Here is a 24,248-nt window from a genome sequence, read left to right on the forward strand (position 1 = left end):
TATATTTTTCACAATTCGGTGCATTTCAAAGTTTTCCTTCTTATCAGGAAAATAGATGTACTAACCGTACGAACATCCCATGGTTGGTAGGTAGGGGTTCTGGGGGAGAAGCCAAATTTTGGGGTTATAATAGGGCAGTGCTTTCCAGAATCTTTGGGGTGCTTCTTAGCCAACCACACTTCTGGTTTTACCCCAGACCTAACAGTTGGGAGAATCTCTGTGGTTGGGGCTATGCCTGTGAAGAAGTACCCACAGACACACTGAATATCCATGACTGTAAGGGATAGCGGCAAGGCTCATTTTATGGAATTATCACTGGGACAAAAGGCCTTTCATCTTGAAAGCCAATTTCTCATGTGAGGTATAAACTGAATTCAACACACAGCATCTTTAGTTAGTGTGAGCAATGTCCATTAATAAACACCAATTAATCCATAAAGCAAATCTCATGTTAATCACACTTCTGTCTACCCTTTATTTTTTCCTAATATGTTGCAATTTGTTTATTAGCATACAATAAGTCACCAGTGGTTAACTCCTCTTTCCCAAATTACTTTTCCTTCTATTTTTTTTAAATTCTGGGACATACATTTCTTCCAAATGGTCAGTCTTAAGCATCATGGAAACACAGTAAACATTTTTTTTTTTTTCTGGAAATAAATAAGGTGAGAATTTCCTCCATAAAAATTTCATCTGAATTGCCCTCTATTGTTTCCTTGCCTCGTGTCTCTATTTCTTGGTTTTCAGGTTACAGGAGACCGTTAACCTATTTCTTCCCTTGTCTCTTTAGTTCCTTTTTATTCTGCTTCAATATTTAATTCAGAAAAGTGAAAAGTCTATATTTGAAAATGCAAATGTCCATATTCTCCCAAGCTCTGTCCAAGGTACAACTCTTGTCCACCATACCTCGGATGTTTAATTCTTCCTCTATACATCAGAGAATCCATTCCTCAGTCATTGTTCAAAACCAGGCATCGGGTCTGCTCACAGACCATCAAGCTATTCTGCTCCATGTCTTTCAATGGAGTCATGTCATTGGGAACACTAAATATGCATTACTTTTGTGGAGGATTGAAGACGGCTGCATTCAAACACAGGGTGCCTGGGCTCCCTCCTCTTAAATCTGGGCTGACTGATGACAGCTCTGATGAATAATGGAAGGTAGGCATGACATTATATCTGTTTTGGCTCTGCCTTCGATGACCTCTAAGGCAGATTCTCCTTCCCTCCACCTGTCCTGAGTTACTGTGGAAGTCTAACTACTTGGAGGTCGCCATGGTTGGAGGAAGCCCAAGCTTACCGTGTGCGTGTGCCATGTAATTCGAGGTTTGAACCCTTCTTAGAGAGACCAGCAGTTCTCATTTTACAGATGGAACATCACAATCCCCCAAATTCAGGGATTTGCTGAAGGTAGATTCCCAACAATAGAACCTCTAATAGAAAACAGTTCTCTTGATTTCTGAGTCCACTGCCCTTTGGACTTTGATGTTGATCATCTTGGGAAAAATGAGCTTCCTTCCCAACATGTTACAATATGCAAAAATACAGCTCTGTACCTTGAAAGCACCTACCCTGCCAAGAAATAGCAGGGAGGTCCTGAAAACTGGTATAATTTTTGTCAAGGTACTGGCCACTAACACCTTTTCCTGCTTTTACCAAAATAATTATCCAGGTTACCTTATTGCCTTTTGCAATTTTCCTTTGCTGTTTTGAGACTCTGCCTCCCTCTGTGATAAACATTAACGCTAATTTGTGTTCCCTTACATAAATTCATCTTTATATTAACAAAAAACCTGCTAATCTATTAATTTTACTTTTGCTCTGTATCTCTCCATTTATTGACTAGAAAATTTAAAGTCATATTGCACTAAAGACACAGATCTCAACAACTGGGAGAGGAAAAAGTTAGCATTTATAAATGCATTTATGAGTCATTCCCTACGTGCCTGGCAATGTGCAAACTGGTTTCATATGTTGTTCCATTTGATATCCATACAAATTGTCAGTAATTATGCCATCTGAACTTTGCAGACAAGGAAAATGAGACTCAGAGGGATAATACAATTTGTTCATGGTGACACAAGAAGTGAGTGATGTCTCTGAGGCATCAAAGACAATGATGTTGAAGAGAAAGAAAAATTCTTCCCCTACCTTTCAAGGTCTTCTAGCTGGACTAAAAATTAAATTTACCTGAGACAGGTTCACAGAGAAAAAAACCCCAAAGTTTTCTTACGCGTGCATGAAGGCCCAATAACGAAATTGAGACCCAAGGAAATGATCAAGGCAGGAAGTTTTTATACTTTTAGACAAAGAAACAATAAATCTGTGAGGAACTGACAGGACAAAGAAAACTTAACTTTGGGAGCTTCCATTAATAAGGAACTCTAAACAGAATTTGGGCTACGGTAGTAAATTAGTAAAATCTAACAAGAGGGGCTGACACAAGCTTCTCAGCTCTGAATTCCCTGTCTCCGGTGGTAAGAATGTCTCCCTGTCTCCTGGAACAAGGAGGGTGCCTTTCACATGGGAGGTTTCTTTCCTGCTTTCAGGGGGACACAGGAGGGTCTGAGTGTCCTTCTTGCAATGCCGTTTTTTAAGTAGCTTTAATTCAAAATAATCAATATACCAATGTGGCACATTTGGGGGCAGCCTGCCCCTGGTCCCTGCAATGTCATTTCCTCTTCACCACAGTTCACTGTAAAATCAACTACTGGACCCCTCTTCTTCAGGGAGCAGATATGTGGAGAATTGCACCAACTGGGTCAATTCCACTGGACCAAGGCAGGAATGCACATGACTGTCCCCTATGTTGAGAGGAGAAGGCCACAGTGGGTGTGGCCCAGTCCCAGAGTTGTCATGCACACACGCACGCACGCTGGCTTGGCTGTCCGCACACCTGTTAGCAAGCCCTAACTCTATCGCTGCCTTGTCGTTTGACCTCAGGTAACACACTTACACTTTTTTTTAAGACTCAATTTTTCTTTATCTCTAAATTGGACTTAATATAATCCACCTCAAGTGTTGTTATAAATATTTCATAAGATGATACTTTTAGAGTGACGAGCACAATGTTTGTCCCACTTGAAGTGCTTGGTAGAAACTGCTGGCTTACTCTTGCCTGGGAGAGGCAGCTGACACAGGGATGTCTGTGGATACATGCGGTCAAGACATTGGCATGTGTCCAAACAGAGCTATGGAAGGAATGGCAATGAAGGCAGTCACCGTCTTAGATCCAAGTCTAAGAGCTTAATAGAAGTACAAAACCCAAGAAATATGAATATGAGGAATAGATGGTCAGTAGGGGCAGGTTGGAGAGGGAGGACACAGGTGGGAGATGGTGAGCAATGCTGGTGGCAGGGTGTGGGGTGTGTGTGTGTGTGTGTGTGTTTGCACACACACATAACATAAGCCAGGAAAGGCCAGTCTCAGCTTTCCTGGTATGATGAAGAGTTAAGAGATGTGAGTGGATATGTCAACATGTTTGCTTGTATGTCTGATACAAGAGGGACTGGGTAGGGAAATCCACCGTGGAGAAGCAGCACTGAAATATCCAAGTGGTCAGGGGACATGCTGAGGTAACATGTGGGATATATGGTGGAGGTAAGACACAAAAGTCATGCTGCCTAATAAGGAAATGGTGAATACAAGTACAGTCCCGGTCGAGAACATTAGGTTATTTGTTCTTGGAAAAGAGCTCATGAAACTTGAAAACTGTATAGAAATAGAAACCCCAGAGATCTTTAGGCAGCCAAGCTCAGCACTATTTGGATTTATTCAAACAGTCCTCTTAAGTTTGAAGGTTTACAGGCAATTGGTTTTTCACAGACTTGACTTAATTTTCAATAGGGGACAACTCACACTTAATCTTCCATCTTATTCAAGATAATTGAAAAGGAATTAGAAGATACCTTGGTGAGTTGGTACAAGACTAACAAACACTACATCGTTTATAGAGTCATTTAATGGAAGTTGCTAGATGTCATTTAGAATTGGACTTTGCGGAGTATTATTCTCTTTAAACTTGAAACAAAATGGAAGTTATCATTATATGTTTTAAACTATGTATTGACCACAATACTTTCATGGAGTGTAAAAAAGCTGAGCTTTAGAATAACATCAGAAATTTTTACAAACATATGCATAAATACTTTGAACACCATTCTTATCTGTCATCAGTAATGCTTTTATTTTTTTTATTTTATTATGTTAGTCACCATACAATACATTATTAGTTTTTGACGTAGTATGTATATGTATATTCTTTACTCATCTATTAATCTATTATTTGTAAGTAGATGCATTTACAGAGCTACTCTCTGAATATAGGAAACAGGATGAATACATATTGGAACATTAAATTTCATAGCTGTTGTAAATAAAATGTTCACTGTCTTTTGATTTTGAAATGTGTAAATATCTAGAGGCTGTATTAAAGTTTATATAATTAATTTCCAATGTCTGCACATAATGAAAGCTGGGATGAATTTTTAACAGTGGTTATAAAATTTTACCCACTTAAAAAATAAAGCGAAATTTTTTTCTTTCCAGTCATTTTATGACTTAGCTAATAACTGGGCTTTTACTCAAGACTAGTTGGTATTCTAACACTCTGAGTAGATATTATTATTGCTCCTTCCTTCCCTCTTTGAAGAAAAGGTAACTAAGGCACAGCAAAGCTCTTTCTTTCTCTAGAATCTACCTGGTTATTAGCCACTGTGCTGCCCAGCTTCAACTACTACATGTGCATTCACTGACTACACCCCAGAAATTGACAACTATGCTCGTACTTTTGAAAGTAAGCCTAATTAACTCCTCATGTGATTCTTTTTTTTTTGAGCCCCATGTGATTCTTACATCGATTTTGTAGATTTTGGTTTGCCCACTACTGGTCTACATTTTTTCCTTCTATTTTAGAGTACTGTCCCAAAGAGAACACGGTCTGATTCTTTGGGTTGTCTGTGTATGTGCCATAATTATATGTTTGTATGCTGAATTATCTTGATTGACCTTTGAAATCTATTGTTTTTGTTTAAGGAAATCATTCTCATAATTGCCATGAGCAGATTGTATGCCCATGGATAAATAAGACTATCATAGTTAAAAAGATAAGAGAGAAAATCATTCGTATAGAGTTTCCTCATTATTCTTTGATTCTAGCAATAGAAATAAAAGAACAAAATTATATTTTTTAATATGAAAATTGTACTCTTTTATGTCAGGCAGTCATTTTTCTTACACATTATCAACTCTAATCAAGTTGATTAAATGTAAAAAATATATATGAAATGCATTTTCTGAGGTGACATCTAGAGCATCTATGACAAATTTTAAGAAAAAAGAACATGATATAAATAAAATTTGTGCTATTATATTGTGTTACAGCACCACTTGCTAGAAAAATCACACACTGACCTCTCCCCATTTCCATCTCATTTGTGGATTTATGCAAAAATGAATATTTTTCTTTGTGTCTGTGTGTTTAGAGACTATATTTTCTTTAGTGTTCTGACACTGGGACAACAGTAAGTAAATGGATTAATTAGGATCACAGGTCCACTTTAGTTATCAACTAGAATCATTTGTTCTAATTGGGCTTGTGTTGGTTCATTACAATCAGTGTGTATCAACCAGTAAAAGAAAATTTCACAAATATGCAAATGGCATTTCCCAGCAGGGAGCTGACCATTGTCAGTAGTAATGAAGGCTCTTGTCTTGTGATTAATAATTGATAATATTGAGCAACAGAATCATGACTAGAACTTAGAAGAATAAATTTATTAGCAGATATTCTTATATATTAGATGTGACACACCACTTGCAATCACAAATCACACATCAAAACTTTTCCTAGAATTTCTTAAAATTCTCTGAATATACCTAGAAAAGAAATTGCAAAAAGTGTTAAATTTTTTCTGTGTACTACTCATCAGAGTATTTTGCTTCCAATTTTTTTTAATTTTCAGTGCAGGAAAACTAGTTATTATTTTTTTGTAGCACATAGAAATTCCTGTAAAATGTGGGTATGAAGAATGGTTTCACTAGAAAGAGAGCCAAACTGCCTGGGATAGAGAGTCCATTCTGGAAGGCTTTCTCATTTCTTCACCAAATTATAAATGAGCCCATGGTACTCATGGTCTCAAAAGATATGTGCACTTGTATTGAATTGAAGGATATTATTTGGCTACCCTTGGGAATAACAATTGAGTGTCTTCACAGTACTTCTTAAAACAAGTATTACAGTATTTTGCACACTCTAAGATGCCATCAATTGAAAGACAAAACACTAATTTATGCAGCACTCTGAAAGAATAGAGCTTTCAATTAAACTGTAACTCATATTTGACTTGAGGGATGTTAAAATGTGAAAAAAATGTGCATCTTGGAATTGATGGAATGTAATAGTGTTTCCCTTCTCATGCAACTATTTAGACAAAAAAAAAAAAAATCATTTCAGGGGCTCACTTGGGTAAGTTCTGTGATACACCATAACTCTAGGAGGGCAAATTCCCTTAATTTCTCATGGCTATTTGAATTAGTTTTCCACGAAGCCGGCTTCATTCTTTCTCTCTTCTCTTGTTCTCCTCTCCCTTTGCCTTTCCCTGAGACGTTTTCATCATTGATATGACACCATCACAAAATTTCCATCAAAGATACCAAAACTACCCCTTGAGCTTGTTCATAGGGGTAGTGTAAGACAATGCTGCTTCTTCAGAAATATCTTTTCATCTTACGTTATAAAAGGAAATAAGAGAATTTGTTTTCAAATGGTTTGTGTTCAAAAGGTTTATTGTTCTTGGAACAGTGAGGTTTTTGTTTGTTGAGTGCGTGAGTTTAACTTGCTTTTATTCTGTATATTTCTACTAACAAGAGCATGTAAAATGACAATAGAGAAGGAAAACACTCTGTTTTCTAAGCAAGCAGTTTTACATGAGAATCTGTTTTCCTTTTTTTTTTTTTTTTCTATCCACCAGAGCTTAGGACAACCATAGGATTGATAGCTTTGGACAGCAGTGCATGCAGCCAGCCCTGCTGGTGGTGTTCGGGGCATTAAAGCGGTCTTGCTATCTTGCTGGTATTGTAATAACACTGACGCTATTTGTCCTTAAACTACACAGAGTTCTTCTGCTGACCAGGTGGCAAAAATTACTGGAAATAGGAGCATTCCAAGTCCTGTTTTTAAAAGGATACACTGTAATTCTTACTATGGGAGGCTGTCCTTCTGCAAATAGGCTTTTAAATTACTTGCAATGTTACAAGGTTCGAAGTTATTAATGACAATGCCCCTCTCCTTTTATTTACTTATTATTGATAAGATATCAGGAAAATTCATTTTTTTAAAAAAATATTCATGTCTTCTCAGTTCCTCCTTACCTATGGGCATTTTATAACACATGTAAAGCTTACAAATGCAAAAACCAAATTTAAAAGAGAACTTCTTTTCATATTGTGTGTGTGTGTGTGTGTGTGTGTAACAGATCCATGAAAATTAAATTATTTCAGGGCATTTGAGGCCTTGTCATCTCCGATGATTTCAGCCTCACCAGGCGGAATCACAAGGGCACATTTGTGATGTGGTTTCTAATGAATAGCTTCTATCACAAAGACAAGAAAAATTTCCTTGATAATGCGGCACATGGGCGGCAGAGGACCTATAAATGCTTTTAGTAATAGCATTCAAAGACCTCTGAGGGTTCTAAGAACAAGAACGATCTCCGTGAAAAGGGAACAAATTCGGGAGGTGCCATTTGCTTACACATCCAGCTTTAATCATTTCCTCAACGATTTGTATCTTAGTGAATCTCTCAGAAAGAGTTCTAGTTCAAAATTTACTACATCAATCTTCCATGCACCCCCAAAACCAAAACTGTCCTCCGACATAAGATGTTAACAGGTAAAGAAAATACAGGTGTTAACAGGTAAAGAAAATACAGAGGATTGTTAGCCCCTTTTATGACCATTTTCTGAGTCCCACTTGGACAGGAGAGTGAGAAGCTGAAGCTCTACATCTGAAAGCAAAAGGGGAGGCGTGTCTTCCTGTAGTGCAGAACTCATTCCTTATGGAGGGTTAAGTAAGGACCTTCCAATGAGCTGGTGATCTAAGAAATCGGTTCAGAGTCCATTGTCATGACCACAGAATGAGCCCAGGGGGTGTTTCCGGTAATGCTGACCAAAATCGTGTGATGGCATCATCTTACCAATCTGATGAAGCCATGGAAAATGTTTGATATTTCAAGGAGTAAAAGCAGTGAGATCATCTTACTCAGGCAGTATAAATTACTTGATCCCACAAACTTCTGGGTCACGTGAGAGAAAGAATTTCTTGCTCTTCTCTTGGGTTCTGTGTATCACCAGGCAGCTTACTGAGCAGAGTAAACCGTTTACAAACCTGTGAATGGTTAATCCATGGCTAAGCTCTACTTAAAAACCTTCTGAGTCGGTTAATAGTAATTAATTCTTTTGTTATCTTTCTCAGTGAAGGAAATAAAAATATTTTTAAACAGCCTTACTGATTTAATGATTCTTGTTATCCTTGTTATCTATAGTGCAAATGCACTGTTTTATTCACAAGACTGGGGACTTTTTCTAAATATCAGGTTTTTTTTTTTTTTTAAGATTTTATTTATTTATTTGACAGAGAGATAGAGAGCACAAGTAGGCAGAGCAACAGATAGAGGGAGAGGGAGAAGCAGGCTCTCCGTTGAAGCAGGGAGCCCGATGCTGGGCTCTATCCCAGGACCCAGGGATCATGACCTGAGCCCAAGGCAGATGCTTAACCGACTGAACCACCCAGGCATCCCTAGAGATCAGATTTCTCAAACAAGAACAGAAACATTGCTTAACTTACATCATGGAAATGTATCAAAATATGTTTGTTCTTGTGTCTCCCCCTTTCCCCCCCAGAAGGAAGGTAATAAACAAGGGCAAACCGAGGTTTTAACCACACATGTGACGTCAAAAGATTATACTGAATTCTCTGTTACAGTTAAGAAATGGTTGTTGAGATATTATTTTGCATTCATATTTGTTTATCTATAAGACAGTAACACTGTTAAATCCTCTCTATTTAAAAGGATGAAAGTAAATGTGTCAGAAGCTTGAACAACAATGTTTGGGGGCATTTATTGCTTATATAGCTCGTTCCTAATTTGATCTTGTAATGTAATAAATGTAAATGTAATAAAATATGTAAACATTTTCTATGTGCTCAATAACAATCTCACATGGCCCATTTTTATTTTTATTTAAAGATTTTTAATTTATTTATTTGACAGAGAGAGACAGCGAGAGAGGGAACATAAGCAGGGGGAGTGGGAGAGGGAGAAGCAGGCTTCCCGCCGAGCAAGGAGCCCGATGCGGGGCTCGATCCCAGGACCCTGAGATCACGACCTGAGCCGAAGGCAGATGCCTAATAACTGAGCCACCCAGGCGCCCCTCACATGGCCCATTTTTAAAACTGGAAAGCCAACGAGCAGTGTCATCTTCTTATTTTGTAGGAGATACATAATAAATAAGATGCATCATTTTTATATTTGACGTTTGGGGGTATCTTTCCAGCTCCCAAGTTGTACTTTTGCCTAGTTTATAACACAGGCGTTCATTTTATTTAAATAAGCAAATGAAGAGTTAGAGAGTGTTTAATACTACTTCATAGTTGTTGGAACTTCTTCTTTCAAAGAGATTTGTGCATGTCGAGGCAGTCTCTTAAAAGAAAAAGTAAAAATTTTGCCTGGGAGCCCTGGAAATGTTTACTTATGGTCCCAGAATTTGAGGCATTTGGGCAGTCGTCAGGTTGTGGTAGCATGGCCTCTGAAAACCTTAGCCTGGCTTATTCTGAAGAATGCACTCGGTATGAAATAATCTTATTAGTCTTAACCTTCAGAGAAAAGCGTAGCTGTGCAATTGTGTTTAAATTAAACCAAATGCTCCATTTGCATGTATGCACCAAACTGCTGGAGTCTCTGATTTTGTGATTCTTAGAAACATTTGGTTTCTTTGGTGAGACTGCTATTTAAACACCTGCCCCACTTTTCCATCTCCGAGTGCCCAGGTCCACGGAGCACCCTCCTCCTACCCAGCTGTCACCTGCCTGAGATCTTAGTCAGTGGACTGCTGGTCGCTAACCCCTAACAGCATGTGCTTGGCTTGGCTCTGGGGACATGCTTCTCAGCCGCACAGGACTTTATCATGTTTATCACACATAACAGCATCAATAGCAAATGCGAATTAAATTTTGTTTTGCAAATTTTTTGGCACAAGATTGTTAGACATACTTGAAAGGGATTGAAAGATACTATTTAGCGACAGTTGGGAATAACAATTTAGAGTCTTCACAAACATTTCAAGTCTTATAATTATTCAAAATCACTCCTACAGATGGATCACTATCGTAATAATGAACCTTTTCATGGTACTTGCCATGTGCCAGGCCTGTTCTCAGTACTTTACAGATTTTAATGCACGAATACCTCATAACAACCAAAGAAGTAGGACTACTATACCCTCATTTTACAAAAAAAGAAAATGGAAACATTTAGAAGTTAATATCCCAAGATGCCCGAAGTGATACAGCCAGGAAGTGGTAGAAGTGGGATGTGAACCCAGGACACATACCAAGGGCTCTCCTTTACAGCAGACAATACGGCTTTGTAAAAGAGCTCTTGGCATTTCCTTCACGGCAATACAATTAAATGACTGTACTCATGAGCATTTTGCTGTTCAGAACGGCTGTAAGTAAAGCTACAACTGTTAAGTGTAGTTAATTGTTAACTGTTACTAATAGCAAGTGACATCACACTGTTAATTTTAGTTGCAAACACCAGTAGACTCTGAAATAATTTGAAATTTGGTAGTTCTATTTTCTCATTGATTTAAGCCCTTGGATAAATGTCATATTAATTAGATAACTGTTAAAATGGTTTACATTTAACCCAAATCTTTCTAGGAGACTAAGTAATACCAATGTCTTATTAATGCTTCTATAATTAATCACACAATCATATTAATCCTACTAATGTTCAAACCACTCACTCATCCCTATGAAAGGCCAAATGTCCTGCATAAGGCCTGGTTTTCACTTGTTTCGCTGAGGTATTAGGAAAGCTCTTTAAAGCTTTTCCAAGATAGATAAAAATGTGTATGTAGTATTGACAAAATTAGAAATGCGTTAAGAATAACATAAGATCATTTGTTAAATTACTTTTTGTTTTCTTATACCTAAAAGATAATTTTGTATATGTCAAAATATTCTATAATGGATAATTTAAAAAATGTTATATAATGGATAATTTAAAAAATCAAACAAATATAACACTACATACAGGACTCTGTCCTCTTTAAACTGGAACAGAATTATGAGTGTCATTCCAGTGAGCGACCCACCTATTTTCCAAAACTGCACCTGTCCCTTCATTAATGAAATCTAATGCCTCTCTATAAATCTTGAAGACTAGTCACCTCTTCAGATTATGGCCAATAATCACTCCATTATTTGCTTTTCCAAGAAGTTAGTAGTTGAACTTATAATTTTTTCTCAGCTACTTGTAAAAGTTACTATTTCAGATTCTTTACTAAATGATTTCTTAGCTTGACCACAAAGCTGTAGGATAGTTGTTGGTGTATATATATATATATATATATATATATATATAGTATACTGTTGGTAAACAGTATAAGCTCCTTCTGCAAATATTTTATTATTGGCTCTGTAACACATACAGAAAGAGTTAGAAGTTTCAGAGAATCTAGGACAAATATAAAGACAAAAAGAAAGCAGAATCCTTTCTGGTAGTAACTTAATTTCCCTGGTTATTTTGGGCCCACAGTTGAATCTCTGATGGTCCAACTGTATGTGGTGATACGCAGAGAGCATAGCTCTGTATTTCATTCTCTACGCACCCACCCCTCTTTGGGTAACTGTGCCAACAGGTCATGGGGAGATACATGGAGATACATGGAGGGCATAGCTCCCTACCTGTGGCCACAAAGAACTTCTTGGGGCATATGCTGAATAGGGCATTAGAGACATGGGATTTGGTAACTGGGGTGAGCTCTCAGGGCTGGGGGCGGGGGTGGACACCGGGATGCTGACGTGAATGGGCCCACAGATACATGATGTGCATCAGACCTCAGCGACATTCATTTCCAAGCTGTTAGGTTACCAAGGAAGGAGCCTTACCCGGGCCTTCTGCTCCATTTCTAGCATTAATCTTTCATGTTGCTCAGCTATGGCCAGTGTCGCAGAATGGACCTTCTGATAGATCATTTCTCCTTCCCTTGTTTGAAAAGTGAATAGTCCTTCTCCTGTGTCACACATTCTGTGAGAATAGAGATAGGGAAAGAGATGGGTCTTCATGTGTTCAAGTGCGTAACAGTTCTCCATGTAAAAGATGCCCGTGCCCTGTGTCACCCTCCTCCTTGACTTCCATGGGAGTTAGGGAAGCAGATTCAGCCTTGACCAAGCCAACCAACCAACAAGCATATCTTTAAGTGGTACATGAGACGGAACGAAGGGCAAAAACCCATGACTATTTGCAATTTTAAAGATGGATCGTTCAAAACTGTGTACAGAAACAGATACAAGTGGGTTCAGCCACTGCCGTGCAGCACTCACATTTGTCTTCCTAATACAAGCAAATAGTTGTTTTCTTTAAGGAATTTCACATTTGTGTTATCATACCACTATTTCCTATGATTTGAGAGCTCCTGAAATGTAAAGAACTTAAGGAAAATCTGAAGTTTTATACTCACTCTAGTAGGAACCAAGAAGACTACACATTTTTTAGTTTACGGATTTGCATACATAGGCTGAAGCTTAAACCGAGTGATCCTTAAGCAAATCTTGTGCATCTTAGGAAATGACCTGGCATAAAGAAGTCCCTATTTAGGTGTGAGGATATTTGGTTTGAATTTTGGCTTTGCCACTGGCCGGCAGTGTGACCTTGGACAAGTTAAATAACTCGCCTATACCATCTTTTCACATCTCTAATATAGGAAAAATAATAGTACTCATCTCATAAGATCCGTATGATAGTTGAAAGACCAAACTAAATATCCACTGTAGAGAAATGAGTGACTTTATTTTAGTGTTTTTATCGGATGGACTATTACACAGTGATTACTAGGTCATTTCTGAGAGCATATAATAACATTAAAAGTTCTTATTATGTACATTCAAGAGGAAAAAATCAGAGTAAAAATTCTTTTTTCTATTATTTAATTATAATTACCTTTTTAAAACAACTTTATTGGAATAAAACCACTGACACCTTGTTAAGGCAATAGGATTATAGGTAAATTATATTAACAAAGGCTAATTCCAAGATGAAAAATATTTCTAATTAATACTTTAAGCCAGCCTTTGAAAATAATTGGAGGCCCTCAAAAAGACCCACTCACTATCAATATGATGCTAACATCAGAAAATTTGCATGAGATGTTCATGGGGCCAAACTATGTCTTCCAGCACCAAAAGGATTTCGGATTCTTCTCTGTGACTCTCCAAGGAGTTTTCAGTAGAAAAGAAATGTCTCAAGAGGCTTCAGACATTACAGAGGCTGCGATTGCCATCCCGTAGGGCCCCATAGAGCCAGCACTTAGCTTCTGTGAAAAAGATCTTAATAAAATTCACACAGCGTGAAATGGAAAGTCTGGGGGGGAAATGAAGTGTTTTCACAAAGTGAAACAAATGAGCTTTCTTTGTTGATTCCGAGGAGCAACGAAGTCCAACAGCCAGAGCAGGACAAGGACTGACACGTGGTGAGCCAGCCTGTTCCGACGTGAGTTCCTGTTCATTGTCATCTGAAAAGCACTGCTTATGAGCCCTCGGAAATGAGATAATGAAGACACCGACTGTCATTTCTTACTCAGTCACAGAGAGGCAGAGGGCTAACACTTGCCCACTTCCTGGGACTTAGCTGCCCAGAGAGGATTTGAAAGCTTACAGGAGGTTTCCTCCAGCTTCTGAAACACAGACTCCAGTCAACTCCAGCCTTTGATCAGCAAACAAGGAATTAAAACTCGCTGGCTTTAAAAAGTGAAGCCATTTTCTGTAAAAGGTGGCCTTTCTTCAATGCAGGTACCTGCAGCCAAGCTGCTCACACTTCTTTAGTAAAATTAGTTCGGACTTAATGACTTTTGTCTGCAGTGTTGGAATAAACAACTTAGGTTTCTCTGCTTATTATTTAAAATATGTTCTCTTGGGGCACATAAGAAGCAGATACAGAGATTTACCTCTTCTTATATGTCTGAACAGTTTTCTGGGGACAAGCCGGTACTAGAGAAGATGGGGGAAGAGATGAAGTCATTCCGACTTGCTACTCTATGTGGGGTCCACAGACCAGCGGCACTGGCCTCACTGGGAGCCTGTCCAGTTTACCGGATCGGAACCTGCATTTACTAGATCCCAGGTGACTCCTCTTCACATTATAGTTTGAGAAGCACCAGCCTATAGAACTCTTTCTACACGTCACCATTTTATTAAGGGGAGCCGGAGATGACACTCGGGACCCAAATGAGGACCGATCAGAAGCTGTGTTTGTGCAGCTTCAGATGGTGACATAGGAGACTGAAGGTCAGAAAGGAAACACCATGACAACAAGGACAAAAAACCTAAAGAAATCCTTTCCTTAACTTGGGAAGAGCTGAGACAGAGGTGCAACCTACATTTCAGTATCCTAACCGCCTTGCCACTAATATGCATGTTCCTCAATTGCATTTATTTGGAGAAAAGGTGAAAATGGGGACACTGTACGTTTGTCTTGGCTCACAACTGAATTTGATTGAAATTTATAGACAATTACAACTGTTAGCTCTCTTTCTAATAACTAGGTGTTTTCACAAAATTAATACTTTTTCTTACCAAAAATGGAATGTTAAAGAATATAATCTCTGAGGTCCCTTCAGCTTTAAGGAACAAACTAGAGCCTCAAAAATTCTAAGTAGGACTGACACACTAATTTCCAGGGTGTTTTGTTTGTTTTTTGCTTTTGACATTGTAACCTAGGGGACATTATAATAGTATAGGATCCAAAAGTCAAAGGGCACAGATTTCAACCATCACATCATGGCTGGCGATGTTCATTTATCCCGTATTTATCAAGTAGGTCCTGTAAGCCAGGCACTGTCCTGAGCCGGAGGATGAAAAGGACGGAAACGTATACACGACTCATTGCCTCTGAGGCTCTATAAGGAGTGGAGAAGATAAGCACTGTCGTGAGAAGGACACACTTAATTGTAGTAAGTGCTAGCAGGGCGAAGCATGGGGCCAACAACAGGAGGTAATGGGGGACTGACCTGAACACATTATTTTACCAATTCAGTCCCTTATCTATAAAACGGAGGCAACAAGACTTGATCACAAGATTGTTTTCATTTGTCTTTTAAGGAAACCAGGTGACAGTGGTCAGGAAGGGATTAATTCAGCAGGCGTGGCCGCCCAAATCCAGCATGTGTTAGTTTGTCAATAGGGTTCAATAGAGTAAGAGTCTAAGAAAATCCTAGTATTTTCCCTCAATGGCTTGTTTCCTTTTCTTTTCTTTTCTTTCCTTTCTATCTCTCTCTTTCTTTCTTTCATTCAGATTTTATTTATTTGAGAAAGAGAGAGAGAGCATGAGCTGGGGGAGAGGCAGACTCCCCACTGAGCAGGGAGGCCGATGTGGGGCTGGATCCCAGGACCCTGAGATCATGATCTGGGCCGAAGGCAGACCCTTCACCGACTGAGCCCCCCGGGGGGCCCCTCAATGGCTCTTTTTCAAATTCCATTTACCCTCTCCTTCTCTATTCCATCTCCCCACTCCCATAGTCATTCAAAATAACAGTACTCCCAGTCTAGTCTCTGCTGTGTTCTAATAAGGACTAACCAGAGTTCACGTGAATGAATGTCTGTGTTCACAGGAAACAGAACTCCAAATGAGGTGCTCCACTATGCAGGGTTCTCCCAGTTCCCCTCAAAGGGGAGAAACAGCTCTAAAAGAGGGTCCCCTGGAGGTAACTTCACTTGAGAACATGCCCTAGGTACTGTGTAAGCTATTAATGACTGCCCTCCTTTTCCTGCTTTTAAAGTCTCAAACTTAAGCCTGTATGAAGGGGTGGCTTCAAAATTCCAGTCTTTTTCCAAATGACAAACAAAAGAAATTCACCAAATCAAAAGTTATGGAAACACTTTACTTTTAAAAAGTGAACACAGATACTTTAAAATATGTATCTGTGGGTCTTTAGATATAATTTTACTACAGATGGGTCTGTCCACCTCTCGCAATATTGTTGTTGTTCACGGCTGTAGGACTTCATTCTCAGGGTAAGTTTTGCAGTATTGTTGATATATTTCACGACCAAATATTTACCCTCCGTGCACACAAAAATTTTAAACTCTCAGCAATGGAGAAGGGCAGAACTGTCCTGAAAACCCTGTGGTGTATCTATTCAGTATTTAAAATTTAATGTTTAATTATAGAAAGTAATGAAATTCTTCAAAGCACAGCCTTTCTGCAGAGCGGTTAAAACCAATTAACACTTTTATCCCATTAACAGTTTAATCTTTATTGTCATTTAACAATGCAGGCATTCTACTTTTGTTTTAGCAGCTACGAAAAGGCTGAGGTTTCTCTCTATGAGCTCTGGTGAGTCAGACTTGGATCTGGTGTAAGAAAGTGAAAGCAAAATGGACAGACAAAAGCAATCAGATAGCAAGTCCAGAAATAGACCCAATTCATATGAGAGGTAAATATGGGATGAAAGCGTCATCTCTAGTCTGTGAGGGAAGCTGACTTTCCAATAAACTGTGTTGGACACTGGTCATTAGAAAAAAATACTGGATCCACGTCTCTACCTCCAGTGATACAAACTGCAGAGAAAGCAAGTGAAAAAAAGTAGTAGAAGAAAACAGGGAAGAATTCCTATATGAACTCAGAAGGAGGAAGGAGTTTCAAGCTATGATCCAAGCCAAAAGGTGACAAAAGAAAAAATGAATGAATCTCCTGAAAAAGATTTTTTTAAAAACAAAAAAGATATCATAACATATTAGCAGGCAAATAAAAACTAGAAAAAATATTTGGAATTCACAACACCTGATGACTTCTCATCTATAAAGTAGGTATATTATATCAGTCCTTTTTTGAGAGGGTTGTTTGAACATTAAATGAATAATATATGTAATCTTAAAACAGTGTGTATTATTATTAATCATTAAATAGTAGTACTATTATCACTACTACTGTCAAAATAGATACCTAAAGCACAGTGCTAAATGAAAAAAAAAAAATAAATGAAAAAAGGGTGACAGTAATATGTATAGTGTACTAACACTTTTGTGAAAAAAGTATGTCTTTGCTTGCTTCTACATGAAACTCTGGACGAATGCACAAGAAAGTAACTTTTTTTTTTTTTTTAAGATTTATTTATTTATTATTGAGTGAGAGAGAGAGGAGAGAGAGAGAAAGCACGCTGGGGGAAGGGGCACAGAGCGAGACTGAATCAAGAAGACTCCACGCTGAGCAGGGCATTCCCAGGACCCTGAGATCGTGACCTGAGCCGAAACCGAGTGGGATGCTTAACAGACTGAGCCACCTAGGCGCCCCTCACTAATATTTCTTTATGTAAATGGTCAAATTAAAAAAAGAAGTGCTATTAATTTATTAATTGGATTTAATTAATTCAAATTAAATTAATGTTAAATTTTAAAGCAAGGGTCAGACTACTCTCACAGGGCTTTTGTGAAGATGTGCCTAGCTCAGTCTCTGTCACTTAGCAAATACACTTTTACTGTCAAACTTATAAAATACTGTACTCATCATTTGGGGCCTTCCTTCCAATTGAAACACACACACACGCATACACACACAGTCTCTTTCCAGTTTAGCAGACATCTGATCTGATTTTCAAGACAACCAGGTTTGCAGAGTCTGGTATGTAATGAATTGAAATAACAGCAACAATTGTAGCAATGGTGAGAATAATAGCTAGCACTCAGGGGGCAAGGATTTAGGCCAGGCTTGGTGTTGAACACAGCATGTGCATTACCTCACCGAGCCTCAAACACCTGCAGGGCCCTCACTGCTTCCTCTTACAGAAAACACCTTCCTAAGGAGGTGAAGGAATCTGCCCAAGGTCATTGAAATTTAAGTGGCTGAGCTGCAGTCTGAACCCAGACCTGTGATTCTAGAGGGAAGCTCATTATCACTAAGCTCAATTTTGTTCATTCAAGATGAGAAGCAGAAATGCATGCATAATTCTTTAATGATGAACATTTCCGTAGTGGAGAGAAAGAGAGAGCTCAGCACAGGGCTTGGGATAAAACATTTTGAAGGTGCTCTCTCCCTCTCTGCTGCTGTTCCTCTTCTGTCCAATCAAGTTCCCAAGAATATTTCTCAACGATGCGCCCATAAAATGCATGTTAAGGTAAATCAGTCAATTAGTCAATAAAACAGGTGAATTGCAATCAAATCCTCTCTGCACTCCCAAATTCATGTCAAGTCCTTTGTAAGGAGGAAGGTATAGTAGAACATTTGCTGTCCTCTGCCCCTTGACTGCATTATTGTATGGCGCCAAACATTTAATGCATATGGTGACTGCTAGTTGATTTCACTGATGGGACCTTAGGCGATACAATGCTTTCCCTCAAACAAGTTGAGAAACCTGATCCTGCAAGGAGATCTTGATTTTAGTCCAGGATTTGCTGAAAATTAGCTTTGTGAAATACCTTTTTGATCCTTTATAAAACTAAGGCTTTTTTAAATGAAAGAGTTGATCTAAATGATCTCGAGTGTACAAATCTGTTTGAAGATTCTCTAAGTCTTCCACTTGTGGTGGCCAAATCATAATCACATTAATTAAAACATCTCCATCTTTTTGAATATTTTCAAAGTTTTAATTTTATTCTATTTTATTTACTTTTTCTTACTTTTGAATTTTCTCCTTTGGTTTTTCAACTCAATGCAAAAATCAATCAAGTGTCCCCAAAATTTTGGCTTTAGTAAATTCTTAAAGAGAGATATCTATAAGATGCTCTTCTACTTACCTTCTTTTCTGCCTCAAAAGTTTAGAACGGAAAAATCCACCAGGTGAAGGTGTAAAGTGAGTCATAACACTTCAGCTGCTACTTAATGACCTCAACACACAATCACAAATTCCTACCATTATCATTATTATATTGCTACATTAGATGTTTATGAGGGTTTAGGGCAAAAAAACTTTTTTAAAGGCTTACAGCTAATTTTCTATTCATCCTGTACATATATCTCCAGGTGGCTTTATCTGAAAAATACTGGATACTCTTTGAGGATTAGGAGTTTAACATCCTTAACCCCCAGAGCAATCACAAAAAACACCTCATGTACTCCATATGCCTGTGGACTGAAATGACTTGAAAATTATATGATGGCGACCTGACAAGTATTGATTTGTAGTCCCTGAGAGTGAAAAATAAAGCAAAATAAAATATAAAAGAGAGAATTTTTTTTTTTTTTTTTTAAAGAACAATCCCCCGGCGTTAGTGTATTCTTCTGAATGGAATAGACCAAACCACCACAAAGAGAACAGAGAACTGATCCATCTTATGTTTCTGGCTGACGTACTTGTTCTATTTTAAAACTCCTTGGGGGAGGCTGGGTGTATATCATATGAAACAGTACGGACATAGACTCAAGCTGATTTGTCTGGGAGAGAGCTAATAACAAAAGCAAGTCAAGCGAAAACTTAAATTCTGTCATTTAGAAATTATATTTCCCTTTTAAAGTGAATTTGACTGCCAGGATATGGTTGGGAAATTTTTACAGTTTAACATGCAAGTTACTAATATTTACTCACTGAATTAGAAGAATTATGCTTCTCTTCACCATTTTGAGGGGAACCTAAAAATGAGATCATTATATTCCCTCAGAGCAAAAAAGCCTGTAATCAGGGTTTACAAATTATGTCTTTATTCTCTTTTTGTGCCAAACATAATGAAAGCAATTTTTAAATTAAAGATAATTTCCGTGTCTCATGTGACTAGAGAGGAAAGTGTTTCAACTATAGCCAAAATAGAAAAGAAATGCAAGACTATACTTGATTTTACATTGATTTACTTTTTTACATTACAATCTTGCCTTTTCTTTTTAGGTTATTTTTATGCATTCATTGGCATTTTTTTGGACATCAACCAATCACATGTCAAGCACTGTATTAGCCTCTGGAAAATATTTTTAAAAATCATATTAAAAAAGAAATAAGTAGGGGCTCCTGGGTGGCTCAGATGGGTAAGCTTCTGCCTTCAGCTCAGGTCATGATCCCAGGTCCTGGGGTCAGGCTCCCAACACAGCAGGGAGTCTGCGTCTCTCTCTCCCTCTGCCTTTCCCCCTGCTGTGTTCTCTGTCTCTCAAATGAATAAATAAAATCTTAAAAAAAAAAAGAAATAAGTAAATAATAAACATTAACTCCTGAGTTGTATTTACTCTCATACATATTTACCTTTTCATTTAAAAACTGAGCAAATGAGTAGGTGATTATATGAAATACATAATATAATAACACATTTTAGAGATTAAAAGCTAGTGAATTGGTTATATTGTGTTAAAATTTTCTCTACAGGTTTTTAGTTGACAGATCACTGATAGAGTATAACTTTTAGTCTTTTATTGCCATTATCAAAACAAGCCACCTAGTAAAATCACACAATCATTCCTATATATTGAGGGCAAATACTGATGGGTAATATAAAAGATGTGAACATATGTTTAAGTAAGAGCTTTTTCATCTGTTTTGAAACAGAAATGAAAATTTAGTGCCATTTACTTAAATTTTAAAAATTAAAGAATTTCAAATGCAACTACCTAGATTAAAAAAAAAAATAATGTCAAATGTCATCATTCCAGGTTAACAGATTTTAAACCTTAATTTTTAAACTCCATTTAAACTTTAAACTGAATTCCTTTAAAAACCTGAATTGGGAATATAGCCAATGCTATTGTGATGGTGTTATGGTCGCAGAGGGGCTTCACTTGTGGTGAGCATAGCATAATGTATAGAGATGTTGAATCACGAAGTTGTACACCTGAAACTGATGTGACCTTGTGTGTCAACTAGACTCAAATAAAAAAATAAACAAAAATCAGAATTGAAAATATGAACAGATCATTTGAATCACCTTTAATGTAGAAGCTAAGAAATGGAACCAATATTTCCCCATCATAAATAAAAGTGTCAGCCCTTTTATGTTATCCCTTGGTATCTTTGACCTTCTTAAGTGTAAGAATCTGGTGCTCACCAAGGTTCATACTGATGTATCCTAGTTCAGGGCTGACCAACCATCTCGGTGTTTCCCTTGATGAATCAGGTATAAATCTGTATTATGGCACTTTTAACATCCCAGCATTTTTAATTTTACATGCTTTCTTCCCAACTAGATTTTTCATATAAGACATGAAAGGAAGGAAAATCACAGTGCCTCGAAAATCTTAAAAATCTAGAGACAAAGCAGAAACGATTCAGGATTTCTTAGGGGAGGTGACTTCTGAGAATATAATTCCTTTTACTGTTTGAGCAGGTTTTCCATCCCTATCCACCCCCCACCGATCTACCTTCACTTTCAATCTACCTCAAATAGTTTCTAGATTCCTACATACATCAAGTCATGGAACAAAGCAAATGACAGAAGAGATACTGATATTGAACGTTCCAAAAAAGATGTAAAGAAATGTTAGTTGCATACATGAACAAAATATTACTTATCCTATTCTGACCCAATTTTGGTTTTCAGTATTGCTGTTTTTAAAATTAGAAGGTTTGACTACGTGATTAATAAACTCTTTTTTCAAATATAGAAGTTCCTAGCTAAGCTGTGACTTAGTTCCATTTGAGGGGTAGTTTACTTTAAACTCCATTTAGTAATCGCTGTGTTTCAAGAGGTGGTTAATACCATTAAAACATGATTTACTATGTTGTGTTTCTTCAGTCTGAACTTGGGTAATTCTACTTTTCCTTAGTAACTTCCACGCAAGGGTTAAGAGAGGGTAGGTTCATGGAGTCATCCTACTACTGCCCAGGTGTTCATGGAAGAAAGGGCATGGCCTCCAGCAGGAACCTGCAGGTCATATCAAGGTTCATTTATGTCCATCTCAGATCAGGGCAATTTATCATTTATTGAGCTTCAATAGTCCCATGGCTGCTATTGGAAATTCTCACTCAACCTGTCTGCCTCACATCCTGGAATCACCTTTATAGAGCCAAGAGCCACTCTTCACGGCAGGTGTGTTGGATCATTTTATGTGCCAACTTGACTAGGCCGCAGGGTGCCTGGACATTGAGTTAAACAAAGTTCTGGGAGTGTGTGTGTGTGTGTGTGTGTGTGTGTGGCGGGGGGGGGGGGGTTTATAGATGAGATTAACATTTGGATCCGTAAACTAAGTGAAGCAGATTGTCCTCCCCACTGTGGGTGGGCCTCCTCCAATCCATGGGAAGCCTGGACAGAAGAAAAGGTGGTAAGAGAGAATTCAGTCTTTCTGCCTATTTTTGAGCTGGGACATTAGTCTTCTCCTGCACTTGGACTTGAATTTACACCCCCAGCTCTCCTGGGGCTCTAGCTTGCTCACTGCAGATGGCGAGACTTCCCCACTTGACTAATTCAGCTGGCACATCTCTGTCTTCGAACTCTGCCAGGCTCCCCTGTGCCAGTGGAAATCCCACATTCCAGCTCTGGGCGCTTGCGAGTGGTGAGTGGGATCCATGTCTCTGACGTGACAAAAATTATGTGGGTGGTGGGGAGAGCAAAGAATGGAGAACACTAGACTTTACAAGAGGGGTGTATTTCTGTTTTCATTTTTTCTTCACTAAGGACGGAGCTCTTCCAGTTCTTCCTGCTGAGATCTACACAGACTCTTGCTTTCTGAGTCAGGGCGTGGTGAAAAGAGAAGAAAACTACTGCCCACCACACCCAAGAGGTGTCACTTTCTATTCCCCAAACACAGGCCTAGACTCAGTAAGACTTGTCATTCAAGGGCACCTTATTACTCAAGGGCACTTTCTCCCTAATCTGCCAAGGGTTTTTATTTGCTTTGAGTACTTTTATTCCAGCAAAAGAAACATGAAGTCAGTATTCTGCTTCTGAAATTTAGAGTAAGATTCGAGTCTTCCTAGCAGGTTTTTATAAGTTTTCAAAAGTCATATCTAAATGACTAAGTCTGAGTTTTCTTATATATCCTGGCTAGAGAGAAACTGAGACATGACTTAAGAGAGGACTCTGTTCCTTCCAGACCTGGGTGATGGTGGGAAAGAGAAAACAGAAAGAGAAAGCCCTGGGTGAGGCTTACATACCCTGATATCTCTTATCTGAGTGGATATTCTGAAGAAGACAGGAATTAATAAGTTGGTATCTAGATTGAACCAATGGCCCTACACTTGTGACTCCACGTAGGCCTCAGTTCAGAGGCAGAGCATCTAGAAAGTTCTGTGTAGAGGACTGGGGTTGAAGAAGAGGATATGAATATTCTAAGACTAAGGAAACTGCTTTGATCAGTGGATCCAGTGAAAAGTGCCAGTATATGCCCCCAAAAGGCCAAATGGATAGATTCAGCAGCAGGCAATATGGGGAAGACCAGACCAGCTGGTGCTTGATCTGAGGCTCCTTAACTACCTAAGGCCATGTACGTCGGCTATCTGTTCAAAGAGCATACTACATAAAACAGAAGAAGGGGGGGAGGTAAACCAGTATATTACCAAGGTGACACACCCCAAAATGACAATTTAAAGTGGCTTCTCATTGGGAGGGAGCTTATGAAAAATATTAGATAGAAAATAATCTCCACTATCTTTGCTCAACTGAGTTGCATTAAAATTCTAGAGCCAGCCATAGTTGGGAAATAGTTGCAATTTCAAATAGCAACATCCTCACTCCCTTGCCTGTGAAATTAATTGGCAAAGGTTTCCATTTCCTGTGATCTCACATTATCTAGTCCTCCGGTCCGCTCTACAGGCTTTCCATACATTTGTGGGGAAAAATCTTTCCAAGTTTCTGCCCACACTCTTTCCAGTTCCTCAACCATATCGTTCCTAGCTTTCAACAATCATTTGAGGGTATGGAGTAAAATGAATGCATTTTATTTTGATTGGTGTTATTACTGAAGAGGCTCTTGCCATTGACAGAAACCCAGAGAAAGAGCCAAAACCAAAAAAACGTATTCTTAGATGTTGAGCATAGAGGATGATTTGTGCCGGAACATCCAAATTCACCCGTTCAGTGACTTAAGCTAGGAGGAGACTGCTGGCCCCTGAGACTGTGC

At 38.4% G+C, this 24,248-nt stretch overlaps 1 protein-coding gene across 1 annotated transcript in view; it reads right to left on the reverse strand.

The window, feature by feature from the left end:
* Positions 1-24,248, reverse strand: part of DOK6 (docking protein 6) — a 379,051-nt gene that overhangs the window by 77,844 nt on the left and 276,959 nt on the right. The window contains exon 6 of the mRNA XM_036109123.2: positions 12,176-12,314. Within this exon, the coding sequence (XP_035965016.1) occupies positions 12,176-12,314 (139 nt within the window). The remainder of the gene's footprint in view (positions 1-12,175; positions 12,315-24,248) is intronic.

This window comes from Halichoerus grypus, chromosome 13, assembly GCF_964656455.1.
Source record: "Halichoerus grypus chromosome 13, mHalGry1.hap1.1, whole genome shotgun sequence".
Lineage (NCBI taxonomy): Eukaryota > Metazoa > Chordata > Mammalia > Carnivora > Phocidae > Halichoerus > Halichoerus grypus.